Genomic DNA, 16,696 nt, shown 5'->3' with positions numbered 1-16,696 from the left:
CTTGTCAATTTGGTCCGTAGGATTATGAATTTTAGTTTTTATACCTATCATTAAAATAAAAAATATTATAGGACATTCTTACACAGATTGACTGAGGCCCACGGTAAGCTCAAGAAGGCTTGTGTTGTGGGTACTCAGACAACGATATATATATAATATATAAATACTTATATACATAGAAAACATCCATGACTCAGGAACAAATATCTGTGCTCATCATACAAATAAATGCCCTTACCGGGATTCGAACCTGGGACCGCGGCGTAGCGAGCAGGGTCACTACCGACTGCGCCAGACCGGTCGTCAAAAAAATCATTACGTGAATATTAATGCTTTTCTTGAGTCAACACGACTCCCTTCAATGACAGCCTTGGGACGATGAATACTCCTATGTATATTATATTTTGAGAGCATTGATGAGCGAGTAAGGCTCGCTGGTCGCAGCGATGGCTAGACTTGAGCATTTCTTTTTTTTTGCCAATATTTTTTTTTTTTATTGTTTTAGGAAATTTTAGGTCAATTGTACTCAGAATCACGAGTACTTTCAATCTCACTGGGAGACAAAAAGTGTCCCAGAATTTCCATACATTTTTGTTACTTTCCTCTTTTGTTACCCTATACAACATGTACGGAAAATGGTAACAAAATAAGAAAAGATCGTATGGGATAATTTTTTTAACTACTAGGATTGAAAAAAACTAGTAATTCTGAGTAGAAATAGCATATTTTTTTTTTCAAAAATATCACACTTCATAAAAGTGGCAAAAAATAAGAAATGCTCACTTACGGACTTGCCACGACATTGGTCTAAGCGCGACAGCGATGAGCGGCAGCCATACGTGCGAATGAAAAGTCCCATCGCTGTGTCTCGCTCCAATGTATGGACGCCGCTCACCGCTGTCGCGTTTAGACCATTGTCGTGGCTGAGCCGTTAGGGTCGGTTGCACCAAACCGTCTGTCACTGGATTTAGCATTCTCAATTTTTTTATATGGGAATTTACATGGACTTCTGCTGCGTGACGATAATGTGTTTGTCAACTGTGGTTGGTGCAACTGGCCCTTAATCTGATCTGTCCTGACTAGTTTTGAAGTTCTTAATTAATGTGGTAGCAATGATAGGCAAAAGATATAAATATTCATAATATCAAAGAGGATCGAGTATTATAGAGAGTTACTGTCAAAGTAAAATGTGTAATCACAGTGCATAGACTGCCATCTCTTGACACAGGCTTAAAACTATTGAACCTCAGTTTTGACAATTTGGTCCATATTCTTAGCTCGATATGTATTAAAATGTCAAATATTAATATTAGCGTCATCTAGCTGAGCGTACCCCAAAGGTGTAATGCCATCTAGGCTACCGTACCTTTTTCTGTATGGTACTGTGGTACGTTTTTTTCTTAAACTTATTCTGTCTATACGGAGTTATATATGTCTTTGATAATATCAATTTCTTGAAACCGAATAGGCCTCCAAGTAACTTACACTGTGTCCAAGTATCGACAAGCTTTTTTGTCATGCACAGACACGGGTACGTAAGGGTAACGCGGGTACTTTACAAAAAACCGGCCAAGAGCGTGTCGGGCCACGCTCAGTGTAGGGTTCCGTAGTTTTCCGTATTTTTCTCAAAAACTACTGAACCTATCAAGTTCAAAACAATTTTCCTAGAAAGTCTTTATAAAGTTCTACTTTTGTGATTTTTTTCATATTTTTTAAACATATGGTTCAAAAGTTAGAGGGGGGGGGACGCACTTTTTTTTCCTTTAGGAGCGATTATTTCCGAAAATATTAATATTATCAAAAAACGATCTTAGTAAACCCTTATTCATTTTTAAATACCTATCCAACAATATATCACACGTTGGGGTTGGAATGAAAAAAAATATCAGCCCCCACTTTACATGTAGGGGGTACCCTAATAAAACATTTTTTTCCATTTTTTATTTTTGCACTTTGTTGGCGTGATTGATATACATATTGGTACCAAATTTCAGCTTTCTAGTGCTTACGGTTACTGAGATTATCCGCGGACGGACGGACGGACGGACGGACGGACGACGGACGGACGGACGGACGGACGGACGGACGGACGGACGGACGGACAGACAGACATGGCGAAACTATAAGGGTTCCTAGTTGACTACGGAACCCTAAAAACCCGTCATTTATCTGCGTGAACAGCCGTAAACCCATGATCTGGGTACCTTTTGGGGTCTTGAGCCCCTGACTTATCAGGCTTATTCGCATGTTTGTTAATGTATTCGAATATTCATAGAATCCTAAGGCGGTAAGGGCATTTGTGTTTATAATGGATATCTTTTCTTGAATTGTTATATTTGTATCTACAAATCATGAACTAAATCTATCAGAATAGTACATTACGATACTAGTGCGAAAAAAACGAAGTTAGAAACAAGTGGTAATAAATTAAAACACGACCGAAGAGAGTGTTTTAAATCGACACGAGTTACTGAAAAAATGTTTTCAGCACAGATGGTGATTTTTTTACGCACTAGTGCGAGAAGTGGCTCATTTCTTGTCAGGTCGAAACTTCGGAGGACCATCTGTACTGAAAAACTTCGTACGATACACGTGCGAAAAGGAAATTTGTTACTCATGTCGATTTAAAACACTGTCTTCGGTCGTGTTTTAATTTATCGCCAGTCGTTTCGAACTTCCTCTTTTTCGCACTTGTATGGAACCAGGTCCATTAGTGTAATATTTATTCGTGTCTTTTTCCTTCTCAGATGTGGGCAGTCCTCACAAAACGTCACCAGATGGCGCTACTCATGTGGACCCACGGAGAGGAGGCGCTAGCCAAGAGTCTTGTGGCCTGCAAGCTGTACAAGGCCATGGCCCACGAAGCGGCTGAGGATGACATGGAAACGGAGGTTTATGAAGAGCTCAGGCATTATGGCAAGGAGTTTGAGACCAAAGGTAATATGTAGTAAAAATTGTGGTTTATTCTCTCCGAAAGCCGCTAGATGGCGTGTGTGGCGACGCATAGTACAGAGGGACTAGCCAAGAGTCGTGACCTGTAAGCTGTATAAAGCCATAGCCCACAATGAGGCTGAGGACGATATGGAGACGGAGATGTATGAGGTGCTGAGGTATTATGGCAAGAAGTTTCAGACCAAAGGTAATATGATATGCAGTTAGACAGTCATTCTGTCAAAATGCTACTAGGTGGCGTGCGTAAGAGTGACGTCAGTCTTCCGCGACCACGGCCAGTGCAACCTGGCCGAAACGTTGGGAAAAAAGGTAAAATAATGTTAATTATTCCTGTGCCTTTAAATATCGAGGGTTTACTGGTGAAACCCGATAAGTTGCGCAAACTTATCGGGTCTTGGTTTTTGAAATTCGAACTATGTGCAATTTCCACAATGTTGTTATTTCAAGGATAAATTATCTCGATTTATCGGGCCAGTAAACCCTCGATAATATCGTAGATTTTTATGAAAATGTTTACAGCTCAGGACCATATCGCGACGGCTTCTGTGATCTTTATGATTTACGTACTTAACAAGTTCAAAGGAGGGTTTGGGTTGCCGACGACTCAAAGGACAATAGACGGAACAAATTAGTTCCGTAAGTCCTCCCGTCGTCAGCACCCCATACCCTCGTTGAGCTCTGGCAGCCTTACTCACCGGCAGGAACACAACACTATGAGACACTATTTTTTGTTTTATTATTATACATAAATGTATATGTACTCGTACAGTAGTTACTGAGCGTTTTCCACAAAAAAGATTAAAAACCTATTCTCTTACATGGTAATAATTTTTGGGTTCGTCGAACTCAGAATTTCTAACATAATTATCCTAATCTGATATTTTAAAAAATTCCAAAAAAGTATAGATAAATTTTAGTTTCTAAACTACGATTCGAATGTTTTTTTTTTCTAATTGTTTATTTTCGATGGAGCAAGGGTATTCAAATCGCTTTTGAAATCTTAAATTAGTAAATGAAAATGCAATAGTTAACTGAGTAACGTAATGCTTTAAAAACTCAAGTGGACTTTTTTATCTAAGGAGTAATTTCGATAAAATATTATATTTAGCGAGGGTATTAAAAGTTGTGTTTTATATCTCAACTTAATAAATAGAAAATCAAAATGACAATAAAAAAATCAATATGTTCTCTAAGATAAAATTGATACCTTCGGCTCTCCATTCTTGCTCGGTCAATAAAAAATACGAAATTTATATCCAAAAAAATACAAAAAGTTTATAGAATCCTGGGAATCGAACGCACCTTCACGGCGTGACAGACGACTATTCACCAACGACGCCATTACATAACACGCTGTTACCGACGAAATTGGGCTATACATATATAATTATTTAAATATAAATAATAATGTCAAATCCATACTAATATTACAAATGGGAAAGGGTGTGTGTCTGTTTGTTTGTCCGTCTTTCACGGCAAAACCGGAGCGACGAATTGACGTGATTATTTAAGGGGATTTAGTTGAAGGGATGGAGAGTGACATAGGCTACTTTTTGTCTCTATCTTACGCGAGCGAAGCCGCGGTCAAAGCTAGTTTATTATAAATGGGAAAAGCTGGTTACTCTATAATCTGAAGTGGAAGAATTCGTTGTTTCACCAAAGATAATGTGTGTTTGTTTGTTTGTCCGTCTTTCACGGCCAAACGGAGCGACGGATTGACATGTTTTTTAAGTGGAGATAGTTGAAGGGATGGAGAGTGACATATGCTACTTTTGTCTCTTTCTAACGCAAGCGAAGCCGCGGGCAAAAGCTAGTACAGCACGGGTAGCATGGTCGCGCGATAGACGATAAAATATCAGGCCGTCATGTCGCACTATTAGTAAGTGCGATTATAGGGACGGCTAGATATTTTATCATTTATCGCGCGACCATAATTGCCTGCCTGGACCAGATTATATTGATGATAATTATTATTTGTAACCATTTAGTTAATATTGTCTTCAGTTACCGCGATAGTTACTCATGAAATAAAAACTATGAAAACGGATTAAATCGCGTATAATGAGTTTAAAATTCATCCCGATGTTTCAAACACTTTACAGCGTTCGTGGTCAACGGGTGACTGAGGAAAAATTACAATGTGCAAAAGCTACCCATATTCTTGTATATAACCATTTTGTTGTTGAAGAAAAACATTCACACAATAATAACATAGGTCAACCAGCTCAGTAAATGCAATACTTTACTAATACTATGCCCACACTATGACCTATGTATAATGTATTATACCAGACGTGTAATATTTTATTTTATCAACAAAGGCATAATAAAGGATTTTATTGTATTTTTGTATGAAAATAAAAAATAGGAAAGCAATATAGTAATAGTGAAATATTCCATTAAAAAAATAAAAAATACTTAATAAATCCATAAAAGTTCAAATGATTAAAAAAAACTTCGTACTCGAACCCACGATCTTCTGCATCATAGTCGGTCGTTTGACCGAGACGCCATTTCGATTTACATTAGCAGTGTCGAAATACACGATATGTATCTTTGTTGACAAAATGCGTCATTATTTCTGAGTCTGCTTGAGTTAACTAAACCAATATCTTTAAATAATTACTTGTCAAGAGCCAAATGTCACTGATGACAATGTCAACTAAAAATGCGCGAAATATGACGGCTCTGTGTCTGTACACAAAATTTGGCACGCACATTTACGTAAAATTAATAAAAAATTCACATGGATTTGTCCATGATTTCTGTATGAAACAATGTATTTCATTCACTACCGCGACGACGGATAATGTATAGTAGATGTATGCGCATATTTTTATTTAGTTGTAGTGTGCGGTGACTAAATAAATGGTAGATGTTTTTTGTATGGAAAGCGAGCCACCTTAAATTTATGTATATAGTCGCTTAGCACCCATACTACAAGCTTTGTTAAGTTTGGGGCTAAGTTGATCTGTGTAAGGTGTCCCCAATATTTATTTATTTATTATTTATTTTAGTGCCAAGATTTGGTTGACCGTCTGCGTCTATGTACTTATCTGCACGCCACATGACACTCATAATTTTGCTTGTGGATTTTAAAATATAAGTTTTTATCAGCTAGATATTTATTTTAAAGTTTTTAACCTCAGTTATAAACATAAAACATCTTGAGCCATAGTAAATTACTGGTCGTTAGACACTTAAAATATTATTCTACTTTTAGTCAAAAGCTCTATTAAATAAGTTAAGAATTCATTACTTCAAGCCGTTCCACTACAGCGGGTACCCACAAAAACCATTAAATTTAGTAGAAGACTTTATTCCAATTTGTGAATTTCGAGGTAAACCCCTACAAAAACTAGCCTCTTAAAATACCCTTAATTAAGGGTGGTTGAAATCGGTCCCTTCAGAACAAAGGAGTGAAGTATATAAGAACTTTGGGCACGGTTTGGGTGGCAAGCGAAGTTTTAATTAAATAAAAAAGCCATTAAAAGTACTGAATACCTAGGTAATAAATAGTACGTTTCTTAAATTTACAGAAAAGCCACTCTGTCCAATTAGCTGTATTAATTAGTAATAAGGTACAGCGGGGCAAATCTTGACTGGGGGGCAAATGTAACTAGTCCAATTTTTTCCATGTTTTACAATGTTTGCATTATTAAATAGAGTGTCCACCGGTTGTAGGTATATGGTAGGCGTGTTCAGAGGCGTGTTCGTAATAATGGAAAAATGGATTAGTTACAATTGTCCCCCAGGGCCCCAGTCGAGATTTGCCCCGCTGTACCTTACGCGCAACAATTTAGCTCTTTCAATTAACGTCACCACTTCGAAAAAACCACAGTGTACCAATACATCCCATACTCGTACATATGTAGTTAAGATTCATCTTTTCATTGACAGAAGAAGATACGAGTTTTCAAAGTAGGTACTGACTATATGCAAGGATTTTCAAGATACATGTTTCATATCACATATCTATCTAATCATTATTTGGCTGACTGCGTTGCTCGCCTGACGGCTACGTGCCCATTTCCTTCACATTATGCCATACGCCACATCCGAGCATTTCTTTTTTTTTTTTTGCCACTTTTATGAAGTGTGATATTTTTGAAAAAAAGTATGCTATTTCTACTCAGAATTACTAGCCTTTTCAATCCTAGTAGTTAAAAAAATTGTCCCATACGATTTTTTCTTATTTTGTTACCATTTTCCTTACATGTTGTATGGGGTAACTGTTGTGGGTAGAACTAGATTTAATAAAAATCAGTTGTCATCCAACCCGCGTTTCATTACACAACATGGTGACAGCGGTGGGATTTAAATTGTATTTAAATTGAGTTACAGTTCGCGTTTCATGTGTATAAGTGCTAAAAAGTAGTATTTCAGTGTTTTGTTAAGTGTTAGTGCGTAACTTTAATATGGAGCACGCGAGACCACCGTCGGAACTCAGTTTTACACAATACACTAGCAGGGATTTTAAGCGGTTTGCAGCGGATTGGGGATTTGAACACATAACGACTTCGCCAAATTACGCGCAGGCGAATGGAAAAAGTGAAAGAGCGGTCCAAACTGTAAAAAACATATTAAAAAAATCTATTCAAAGTAATACTGATATTAACTTAAATCTACTTAGTTATCGCAACACGCCGCGAGAAAACTTGAGCTCGCCCGCTCAAATGCTAATGGGTCGTATGTTGAAGTGTCGTTTGCCGGTTCACCGCGATCTGCTGCAGCCCAAACCAGTACAATCCGATCAATATGACGCGATTGTGACCAATCAGCAAAAAAGTAAGCGGTACTATGATCAGCGATCTAAGGCCTTGCCAATTTTAAACGAAGGCGATAATGTTATTATCCTCGACAAAAATTACAGAACTAGGGGACATGTTGTATCAAAAAGTACTACACCCAGATCGTATATTGTAAAAAATAAAAGGGGAGTATATAGACGTAATAGGAGACATCTCATAAAATGCCTGTCACCTGTTACAGATCAAAACCTTGCTGATTGTGATGATGAGGGTGATGTGGAACAGGTACTGTCTCCTGCAATGGACGCTTTCTCTTCTGCGGAGTCATCAGAGGAAACTGTGGTCGAGTCACACTCTCCCATGATAACAATAAGAAAAAGAGGTGGACAAATAGCCGAGTAACCAGGTCTTGTCCCGCATCACTCTATATATAGATAGTTTAAATTTTGAAAAGACATTTAAAGTTATGTATTTCAATATAGGTTATCAGTGTACGATATAATAAGTATTCCTAAGTTACTACTGTACGCACATTTTAAAATGTTAAAAACAAAACCCTATTGATTGGGGTACCTTTGTATGGGTAACAATTTTATGCAAGTTATGTAATCCGGTGTTGGGTAGATTATATTAGTATGTAATCTTTAAAAGGGGAAGATGTTGTGGGTAGAACTAGATTTAATAAAAATCAGTTGTCATCCAACCCGCGTTTCATTACACAACAAAAGAGGAAAGTAAAAAAAATGTATGGAAATTCTGGGACACTTTTTGTCTCCCAGTGAGATTGAAAGTACTCGTGATTCTGAGTACAATTGGCCTAAAATTCCCTAGAACAATAAAAAAAAATTATTGGCAAAAAAAAAGAAATGCTCATCCCTTCTAAATCTTCTAATACATACATATACAATTATAATTACGCCTGTTTCCCAGAGGGGTAGGCAAAGATCGCGGATTTCTATTTGCCACGATCCTGAAAAACACTTTCGCTTCACGCGTTTTTTAAAACGTTCTTCATACATACGGTTTAGAGTACTTCTGACCTGGCGTTTTTGCAATATTTCCCCGATTTGGTCGAGAAAAGTTCCCCTAGGTCTTCACTTCCAACTGGCCATCACACGCTAATACTTATTCACTTTCCAGCTCTAGAGTTGTTAGACTACTGCTACCGCCAAGACGACGACCAGGCCCAGCAGCTCCTAACCTGTGAGCTCCAAAACTGGTCAGGACAGACCTGCTTAAGCCTCGCCGTGGCCGCCAACCACCGAGCCTTACTTGCCCATCCCTGCTCACAAATCATACTAGCCGACCTATGGATGGGTGGGCTCAGAACAAGGAAAAACACCAGCCTTAAGGTACCCTATCTATCTTTATTTATTCTTTGTTTTAATACTTGTTAACGCACAGATTGGCACGAGTAGATTCGGTGTTAGAGAATTCTTAACCATACCAAACGTAAAGCAATTACGGGGTGTCACGTCTGTGTGTCAATGAGCTTTATAATTATTTGAAATCTGCATGCTATGCATTTGGACGTCGAGCATACAATCCTTTTAGCTGTGATAATTAAAGATCGTTATCAGCGTGCTGTTTTGGTGGCAGAGTATGGTTGGCAAAAAAAAACAAATACACAAGTATTTAAAACATTATATACTTAACAAATTATGAAATATTTACATATTTATAATTACTTATCTAAATTATATTGAATAAATAACTAAAATTTGTTCAACAGATTTGGCTTCGTGCACTACTTTTGACTTGAACTAGGTACTTGAATAACAATTCTAGATAGTCTTATCTAGAGTGCATTTGATTATTTGGATTAAAATAATATACCTACACTTCGCGTAGTGTATTTTTTGTGACATAATTAATGTCATTTACGTACCTATATTGTTTTAAAAATATATAGTTGGTCGGATAAGGCTAGAGGTGTAATCCTAAGAAGGTAAGTATTCATTTTGTAGTTAAGAACAAAGTGAATATTTAAATGTAAGTATTTGTTTTCTTTTGCCAATCGTACCGTTTGCCACGAAAAGTGCACCTTGATAACGATCTCTAGTGATAATCTGACCGCGAGTGACATTTTTTATGCGAATGCTATGACAATCCTTTTAGCTGTGATAATCTGACCGCGAGTGTCATTTTTTATGCGAATGCTATTAATGCAAAATAAAAATCCAGCGTTTTTGCTAAAAATGTGCGAGGATGAATAGCAAACACATCTATAAATTTGTTAAAAACCAAAAGAAACTCTTAATTTGCAATATCACTCAGTTCAGCTCTGACTAAACAATATTGGAGATGTACTGAAAAGTTACAACAGATGTCGCCACTGCAACCGCTGTACATCTTTGCCAAGGAACATTATTTGACAGTGACAGCAGCCAGTTATAGCGGCGTCACCTGGTAAAATAAAATTACATTTTGCGTCCTCAATCTGTACTCGGAGCGTGGCCCGACACGCTCTTGGCCGGTTTTTTTACCACAGAATGATACAATATTTGGCCAGCAAGTCATAAAAAACTGTGTAAAGAAAATTGCCCGTGAATTAGTAATGTGGCGGCCCATTGCAAAAGTAATGACCTCAGTTAATTCTACTCCACCGGGTCTAACACTGGCCTTGCCACAATTTATCTTTATTTTTCTTTGATAGCAGAAAACTCAGAAGAAAATGGAACTACGAAAATGTTCTAATATAGTTATCAACAAACTACATTACTGTATAAAAACTAGCAATTTGGTTACAGTTTTCGATCGGAAAGCGCGCTTTTGATTTGGGTTCCCTCTATTTGGCATAACTTTAATTGTCCGAAACGATTTTCGCATAACAGACTTCGCATAATCGATTTTCGCCGAATGTTAATTTGGCAGAAAACTTATTTGTCATAATCGAAAATAATACGAATAACACATTGTCCGAAAATAAGTTCGCATAATTCTGTTTACGCCGATTGTTTTTATGAATAAAATTAATTGAAATCAGAATATCCACCCATACTAAATGCTGTTAAGAGAGTCGGTTTGGTTAGGTTAGAACTGCGACCTCAACAAATAAAACATTGTCAAGAATTTCGGTTAGGTTAGGTTAGAACTGCAACATTAATGTAGTAGTATTACCTATGATAAAAATTCTGCGTAGTAAATTTCCACTAAACCATGTCTTTTGATTTATATGAGTATTATGAGTATACATTCATGTAAATAGGTATGACGTAATGTAAGAAAAATTACAAATAAACATGAACTAATCCAAGACAGTAAGCATTTTCATAGCTACTGCGATCACAATTGAAAGCTACATCTAGCGTATAATAGAGAGGCAAAATTTGCAAAAGTACATAATACTAATTTGCAGTTTGTCGATATTCTCCTTTTCTTATTTGAAATACATCACATTACACCTCCGCATCATAGGCTACTTGCCTCCTAGTCATAAAAGCTTCTTTTTTTAGAACTGTCAAAACGAATTGCTAATATTATGGATTTAATATGAAATCGAGTTGAGTGACGTCAGCACGGTCAACTCAGTTACTATAGAGGTATATATTTCTACCTGACATTTTATTAATTAAATAGAAATTGGATTTAAAAATAACTTCTGTCGATGTTTTTCTTATAATTAGCTGTTGATTTATTTCCTGCACGGTACCTATGAAATATTTTATTTTAAGTATAAATTTTAAGTACAGTCAAGTTCCTTAATTTACTGTCAATGACTGTTAAAAGTGCGCGAACGCTGCAGAGCCCATAAAATGTTTGCTGCTTTATCTGTACTGTATTACGTGGAAACCACATTTTTATGACACACTCGGCAATGTACTCAGTGAATACATACATAAAAGTCGCATTCAATGAACAACCAGGTGCGGTTCTAACTTCAAGACAAATAATCATTCACATTGATATCGCCTTATCGTATCTAGAAAGAATATTTGACATATTTAAAAATATTTTAAGCGGGTTACTCACGTATTAAGTCGATATAGCGTTCGACATGTTTCGGCTCAATTTCGCTCGAAATTGAGCCGAAACATGTCGAACGCTATATCGACTTAATACGTGAGTAACCCGCTTAAAATATTTTTAAATATGTATGAGTCTCACGGGAGTTTTATAGTTAAAATATTTGACATAACGTGAAGTCACATCTTTATAAGCATCGATCCGCATTTCATGCACGGTGAAATAAAAAGGACCGTTCAAACTTTGCATAATAACTTTTGAGGTCATAATGAACAACTTTTATCATGGGACCTGGGATTTTTTGATTGAAGGAGGGCGATTTTGGAATTTCGTATACGGGATTTGTCACTAAAATACCTATTGAAAACGGTGACTTGCTTATTGTTTTCAGTGACAATTTTCTAAATTCGAACGCGTGAGACTCAAAAATCGGCCCGCAGTGCTGAAATCGTGAAAAAACAATTGGCTGTTCCATTCATTTCAACTGTCATGATGCCGCTCATTTCTATGGAACAGCTAAATTGGATTTTTTTTTCGCGATTTCAGCATTGGTCCCATAATAAAAGTTGTTCATTATGACCTCAAAAGTCACTGTGCAAAGTTTCAACGGTCCTTTTTATTTCACCCTGTGTCATGCGCGGATCCAGGGGGGGGTCATGGGGGTTATGACCCCTCCTGGAGCCTAAGTTGGCCATACAGACCACGTGACCCCCCCCCCTGGGGCCCCGGGCCTTCACCACGTGACCCCCCCCCCCCCTGGGCACGAAGCTGGATCCGCGCTTGCCCTGTGTATGAGAATTAGCTCGTTGTTAGTATGAAGACGCTTACGCATCTGAAAGCTGAAAGCATGCGTACGCATTTTCATGTGATTCCGCATATTCGAATCGCGGCGCCCATCCTAAACACAGTATGATCGACGTCCTTAACTTAGTTAAACGTAGCATGAAGCTTTTAAGTGAAATCGCTAGTACCGTGTTTCGTTTGCCACATCTTGGCTTTGTACCGTAAGGTGATTCTGAGTCTGCTGTGCCCCCTGTACATCCTCCAACTCGAGTTCAAGTCCAAGGAGGAACTCCAGCTGATGCCGCAAACGGAGGAGGAGCATCTGGAGAACGAGAGTATGGAAGATGATCGGAGTACCAAGGACCCGAACGACGCTGAGGTATTTTTAAATTTTGTTGCTTTCCATCACGCTTGGCTCATTTTATCGTGTATATATAAGGAGTTGTGGGTTTTATTAAATATATCAACGGCCGCGAAATTGCCTAACAACTAATATGAATGTATGACAGATGCTGTGTTGACTATTTCAATAGAACTTAAATAAGAAGTCGCGCTTCGAACAAGGCGAACGGGAAATGTTATAAGTGTTATAACTGCTATCATTATTAACATGGAATTTTCTCTTATTTATGAACGCTATAAGACTATTAATTATTACAAATTGATTAAAAAAATGTCACAATACTTACTATAAACATGATCTGTGTTAGGTGTCCCCCAATATTTATTTATTATTTATTTATTTACATACACTCCTGTACAAACTTCATTCCTACTAACCAATCATTTTCAAGAAAAATTATAATGAATAATTAATTATGTCCTATTTGATTGATTGATTAAGAAAGTTGAAGTAAATTAATTCATATATACACCAAAATAGACTCCGCATCCCATTTTCATAAATGTAAATAAGTACCTATGCACAAAAAGTAACAAAACTTACCTCTATATTGAGGTGATCACAGCATTAATCATTTCTATTATGTTTCGAACAAAGTTGTAAATACACGTTCTTTCCATTCCGGTGATGGGTATATGTATATTATATTTTATTTATATTTGCTTTAGGGGAAAATAATAATATTACCTATAGTTTATACACGAGGTAAAATAATGTGTGTTAGTGTAATTGGAGTACCTACACTGTGTCTTCATTTGACAACCAAAAATGTTAATAAGTTGACAAATAAATACAGTGATTCGGGGCTGTTTTAAATGTAAAATATATATTTAAACATCCTTGACCAACATTTCGATATTCATTTTATTCGTTTATCATTATTTCACATTATTAATATACAAATGACTAATACAATAACAAAATAAGTCAGGAAGAAAACAAACATCGCTGATTTATTTATGTTTTTCTTTTAGCACATTTACATACAATTACTAACGGAAAAGAGTCTTACTAACCGATACTAACTACAGCCCTTAGTCACCGTATACCTACACTAAACCTCTTGGGTCATCAGGTCACTACTAAAATCCCACATTTTTAGAACATTTACACACCTATTTATTGGCAAAATAAAATTGTTTGTCAAATGACGATGGTATTTGATACTTGAATAGGTTGGCGTAGTGAAACGGAGAACGCTTTCTATCAAGAAGATAATTCCGCCTGGGCAGCAGAGTAAAACCAAGCAGGTAGAACGGGCTTCACTTGTACCCCAGTCAACGAGGTAGTCGAATAGGTACAATGAAAATTGGGGCCAAATTGTGGCTGGTAGCCCACTTGACAACTTTTTGCTCTAAGCTCTCTTAAGCCTTTACTCTACTCGCCCTATCTATCTTTTAGATATATGATAATCGTTAAAATAAAATGATCAGTCGTTGAGATCCTATCCGTTGTCAATATTAAATTTACTTTTTGTTATAATTTCGTAATTTCAGGAAACCAGATAAATAGATAAAATTTTCCACAGACTTACTAAGTCCCAAAAATATTTTCGAAATACGTAGGTACTCGTAATAATTATGATTTTACCCAAAATTATACTTTTATTCATTTTACAGAAAACTCCTCGTTGACTGGGGTATTGAGCTACGATCTATGCGAACACAAGGCACTTTAGTTTTTCAAATTTAGATTGGTTCTAACGTGCAATAAAACATCACAATTATTTGTTGAGCAAAAGTTTGTATGTTTGTGGAACGATAGCACGATTAGATAGCACATAATACCTAAGTGTTTCTGTCCTCCCCTACGGCTGGAAAGCGTCAAATTCCAGGCCGCTGCACTCAATGAAGTTACCACTTCCCAGCTCCATCGAACAGAAAAATAGTATACCTACACACACACACACACACAGAGAGATACACACCTTGGCCAGTAAATAAGCAATCCTCATATCATATCACATGTTTTTTTTTACATAGGCCGATAATTACATGTGACCTGAAATATTTCTTGCTTTACTGAGCTAGGTATGTATGAATGAATGTTATAAATGGGAAAGTGTGTGTGTCTCTTTGTTTGTCCGTCTTTCACGGCAAAACTGAGCGACGAATTGACGTGATTTTTTATGTGGCGATAGTTGAAGGAATGGAAAGTGACATAGGCTACTTTTTGTCACTTTCTAACGCGAGCGAAGCCGCGGGCAAAAGCTAGTCTAGGTACTATTTTTACTAAATCTGTTAAGAAATTGCATTTGAAAAGTGGAAATAAAAACCAGGATTTTGAAGTTACTGGTAAAACATCATTATAAACTGTTAGATGATACATTAAACAATTGATTTAGTAAATTGAAAGTAGCTTATTTTCCTTACTTTAGTATTTTAAAGACATGTCATTCACTGGAACAAATTTTTAGATTTTACTAGTGTATGACACCCGCGTCATTCATTGGCACAAAATGTAATTTCACAAGTTTTTATTTTGACAATAAATTAAGGAAGTATAACATACGTATAATATACCCTGTAAAAATAAATGTTCTATCTATCACGTGAGTAGTGTCTGACATGGGTGTCATACACTGTTTTACTATGGATATAGAGTGAATGACAGGTACGTATTGACATGTCATTCATTAGGTCTAAAGTATAGTGTCATACACTGGTTACAGATATAGATAAATAAAAGTAAAAATGCCTCCAAACTCTAAAAATATAGTTTAGATTATAAATTTTACTACTCATACACACACATGATATGATGACTTACATACAGTCAGCAAACCGATGATGTCAAAACTAGCCTTAATCACGGGTGAAAATTGCCTGCGGCGAAATGCGTTATTTTAACACGGTCAATTCAAATTAACTGCCGTGGTTAATGGCTTGTTGCTTTGTAGACAAGAGCAAACTCAGCCAAATTACCTATGACCAAATACCACTATTTGGTTGAATTGAAATAACTTACAGATTTGTTGAATTTTAAAAGGTCGAAATCCTGATTAGAGATTCTGATGTTTGTGATGATTCAGCCATGACGATAAAAATGTCCGTAAATGACGTCTCCTTATGACTTCGAATCCGGAAAAGGGCATTTACAGATGTAGTCCAAAAAGGGTTTCCTCCGGAAACGTTCGTATTTGTCATGCTAGTTCAGTCAATTTCAGTACATCTTGTATTGACACTGACTGAAATAGCATGACACGTTCGTACGTTTCCGGAGGAAACCCTTTTTGGACAACATCTGTATTTGAGTGCTGAGTACAGATAGGCAATTGTTCCCGAATATGGATGTTTTCATTATTTATGTACTAAAACATGGTGTAGTAGACATGTGCCTATTTTTAATCGATGGAGAGTGATGTTGATTTTGAGTAGAATGAGCCAAATAACACCAGAATTTGTGAGTCTGGTCTTTTTTAAAACGTCGCAATACGTCAGTTCCAAGCTCATAAACCTTCTTGTTCTGACTTCCATACATAATTCCCACTTGTGTTCGCATAGGCGTGCTTCAAAAGCGTGCAACTGTCCGTGTCCTTGTGCTCCTGTATAGGCCACGTTACCACACGTTAATATTTACGGCTCACTTTTGCGTCTGAACTGTTTCTGAATTATTCGTCCCCCAGGCATTTTGATACTTTAAACAGAATACCCCTCTCGCTGTCCTCAAGGCCTTTGGAATCGTACCAAGCTAATACGTTGAAAGCGATTTTGTGTAAATCTAGCTTTACATAGCATAGTTACCGAACGGTGCTAGAAATACCAAGCATAACACTTGACGCTAGGAAATTCCATGAGTAAGCTACTTAGTATATGTCATGTAACAATCTACATAATATAAA

General features: G+C 36.8%; 1 protein-coding gene across 1 annotated transcript in view; it reads left to right on the top strand.

The window, feature by feature from the left end:
• LOC125234411 (transient receptor potential cation channel trpm) overlaps positions 1–16,696 on the top strand; it is a 448,945-nt gene that overhangs the window by 402,297 nt on the left and 29,952 nt on the right. The window contains 3 exon segments of the mRNA XM_048140640.1: positions 2,748–2,937; positions 8,844–9,055; positions 12,679–12,831. Coding sequence (XP_047996597.1) covers positions 2,748–2,937; positions 8,844–9,055; positions 12,679–12,831 — 555 coding nt within the window.

The sequence above is a fragment of the Leguminivora glycinivorella genome, chromosome 16, assembly GCF_023078275.1.
Source record: "Leguminivora glycinivorella isolate SPB_JAAS2020 chromosome 16, LegGlyc_1.1, whole genome shotgun sequence".
In the NCBI taxonomy this organism is placed as follows: Eukaryota; Metazoa; Arthropoda; class Insecta; order Lepidoptera; family Tortricidae; genus Leguminivora; species Leguminivora glycinivorella.
The sequence above is the reverse complement of the archived record's forward strand: the minus strand, read 5'-3'. Positions and strand labels throughout refer to the sequence as shown.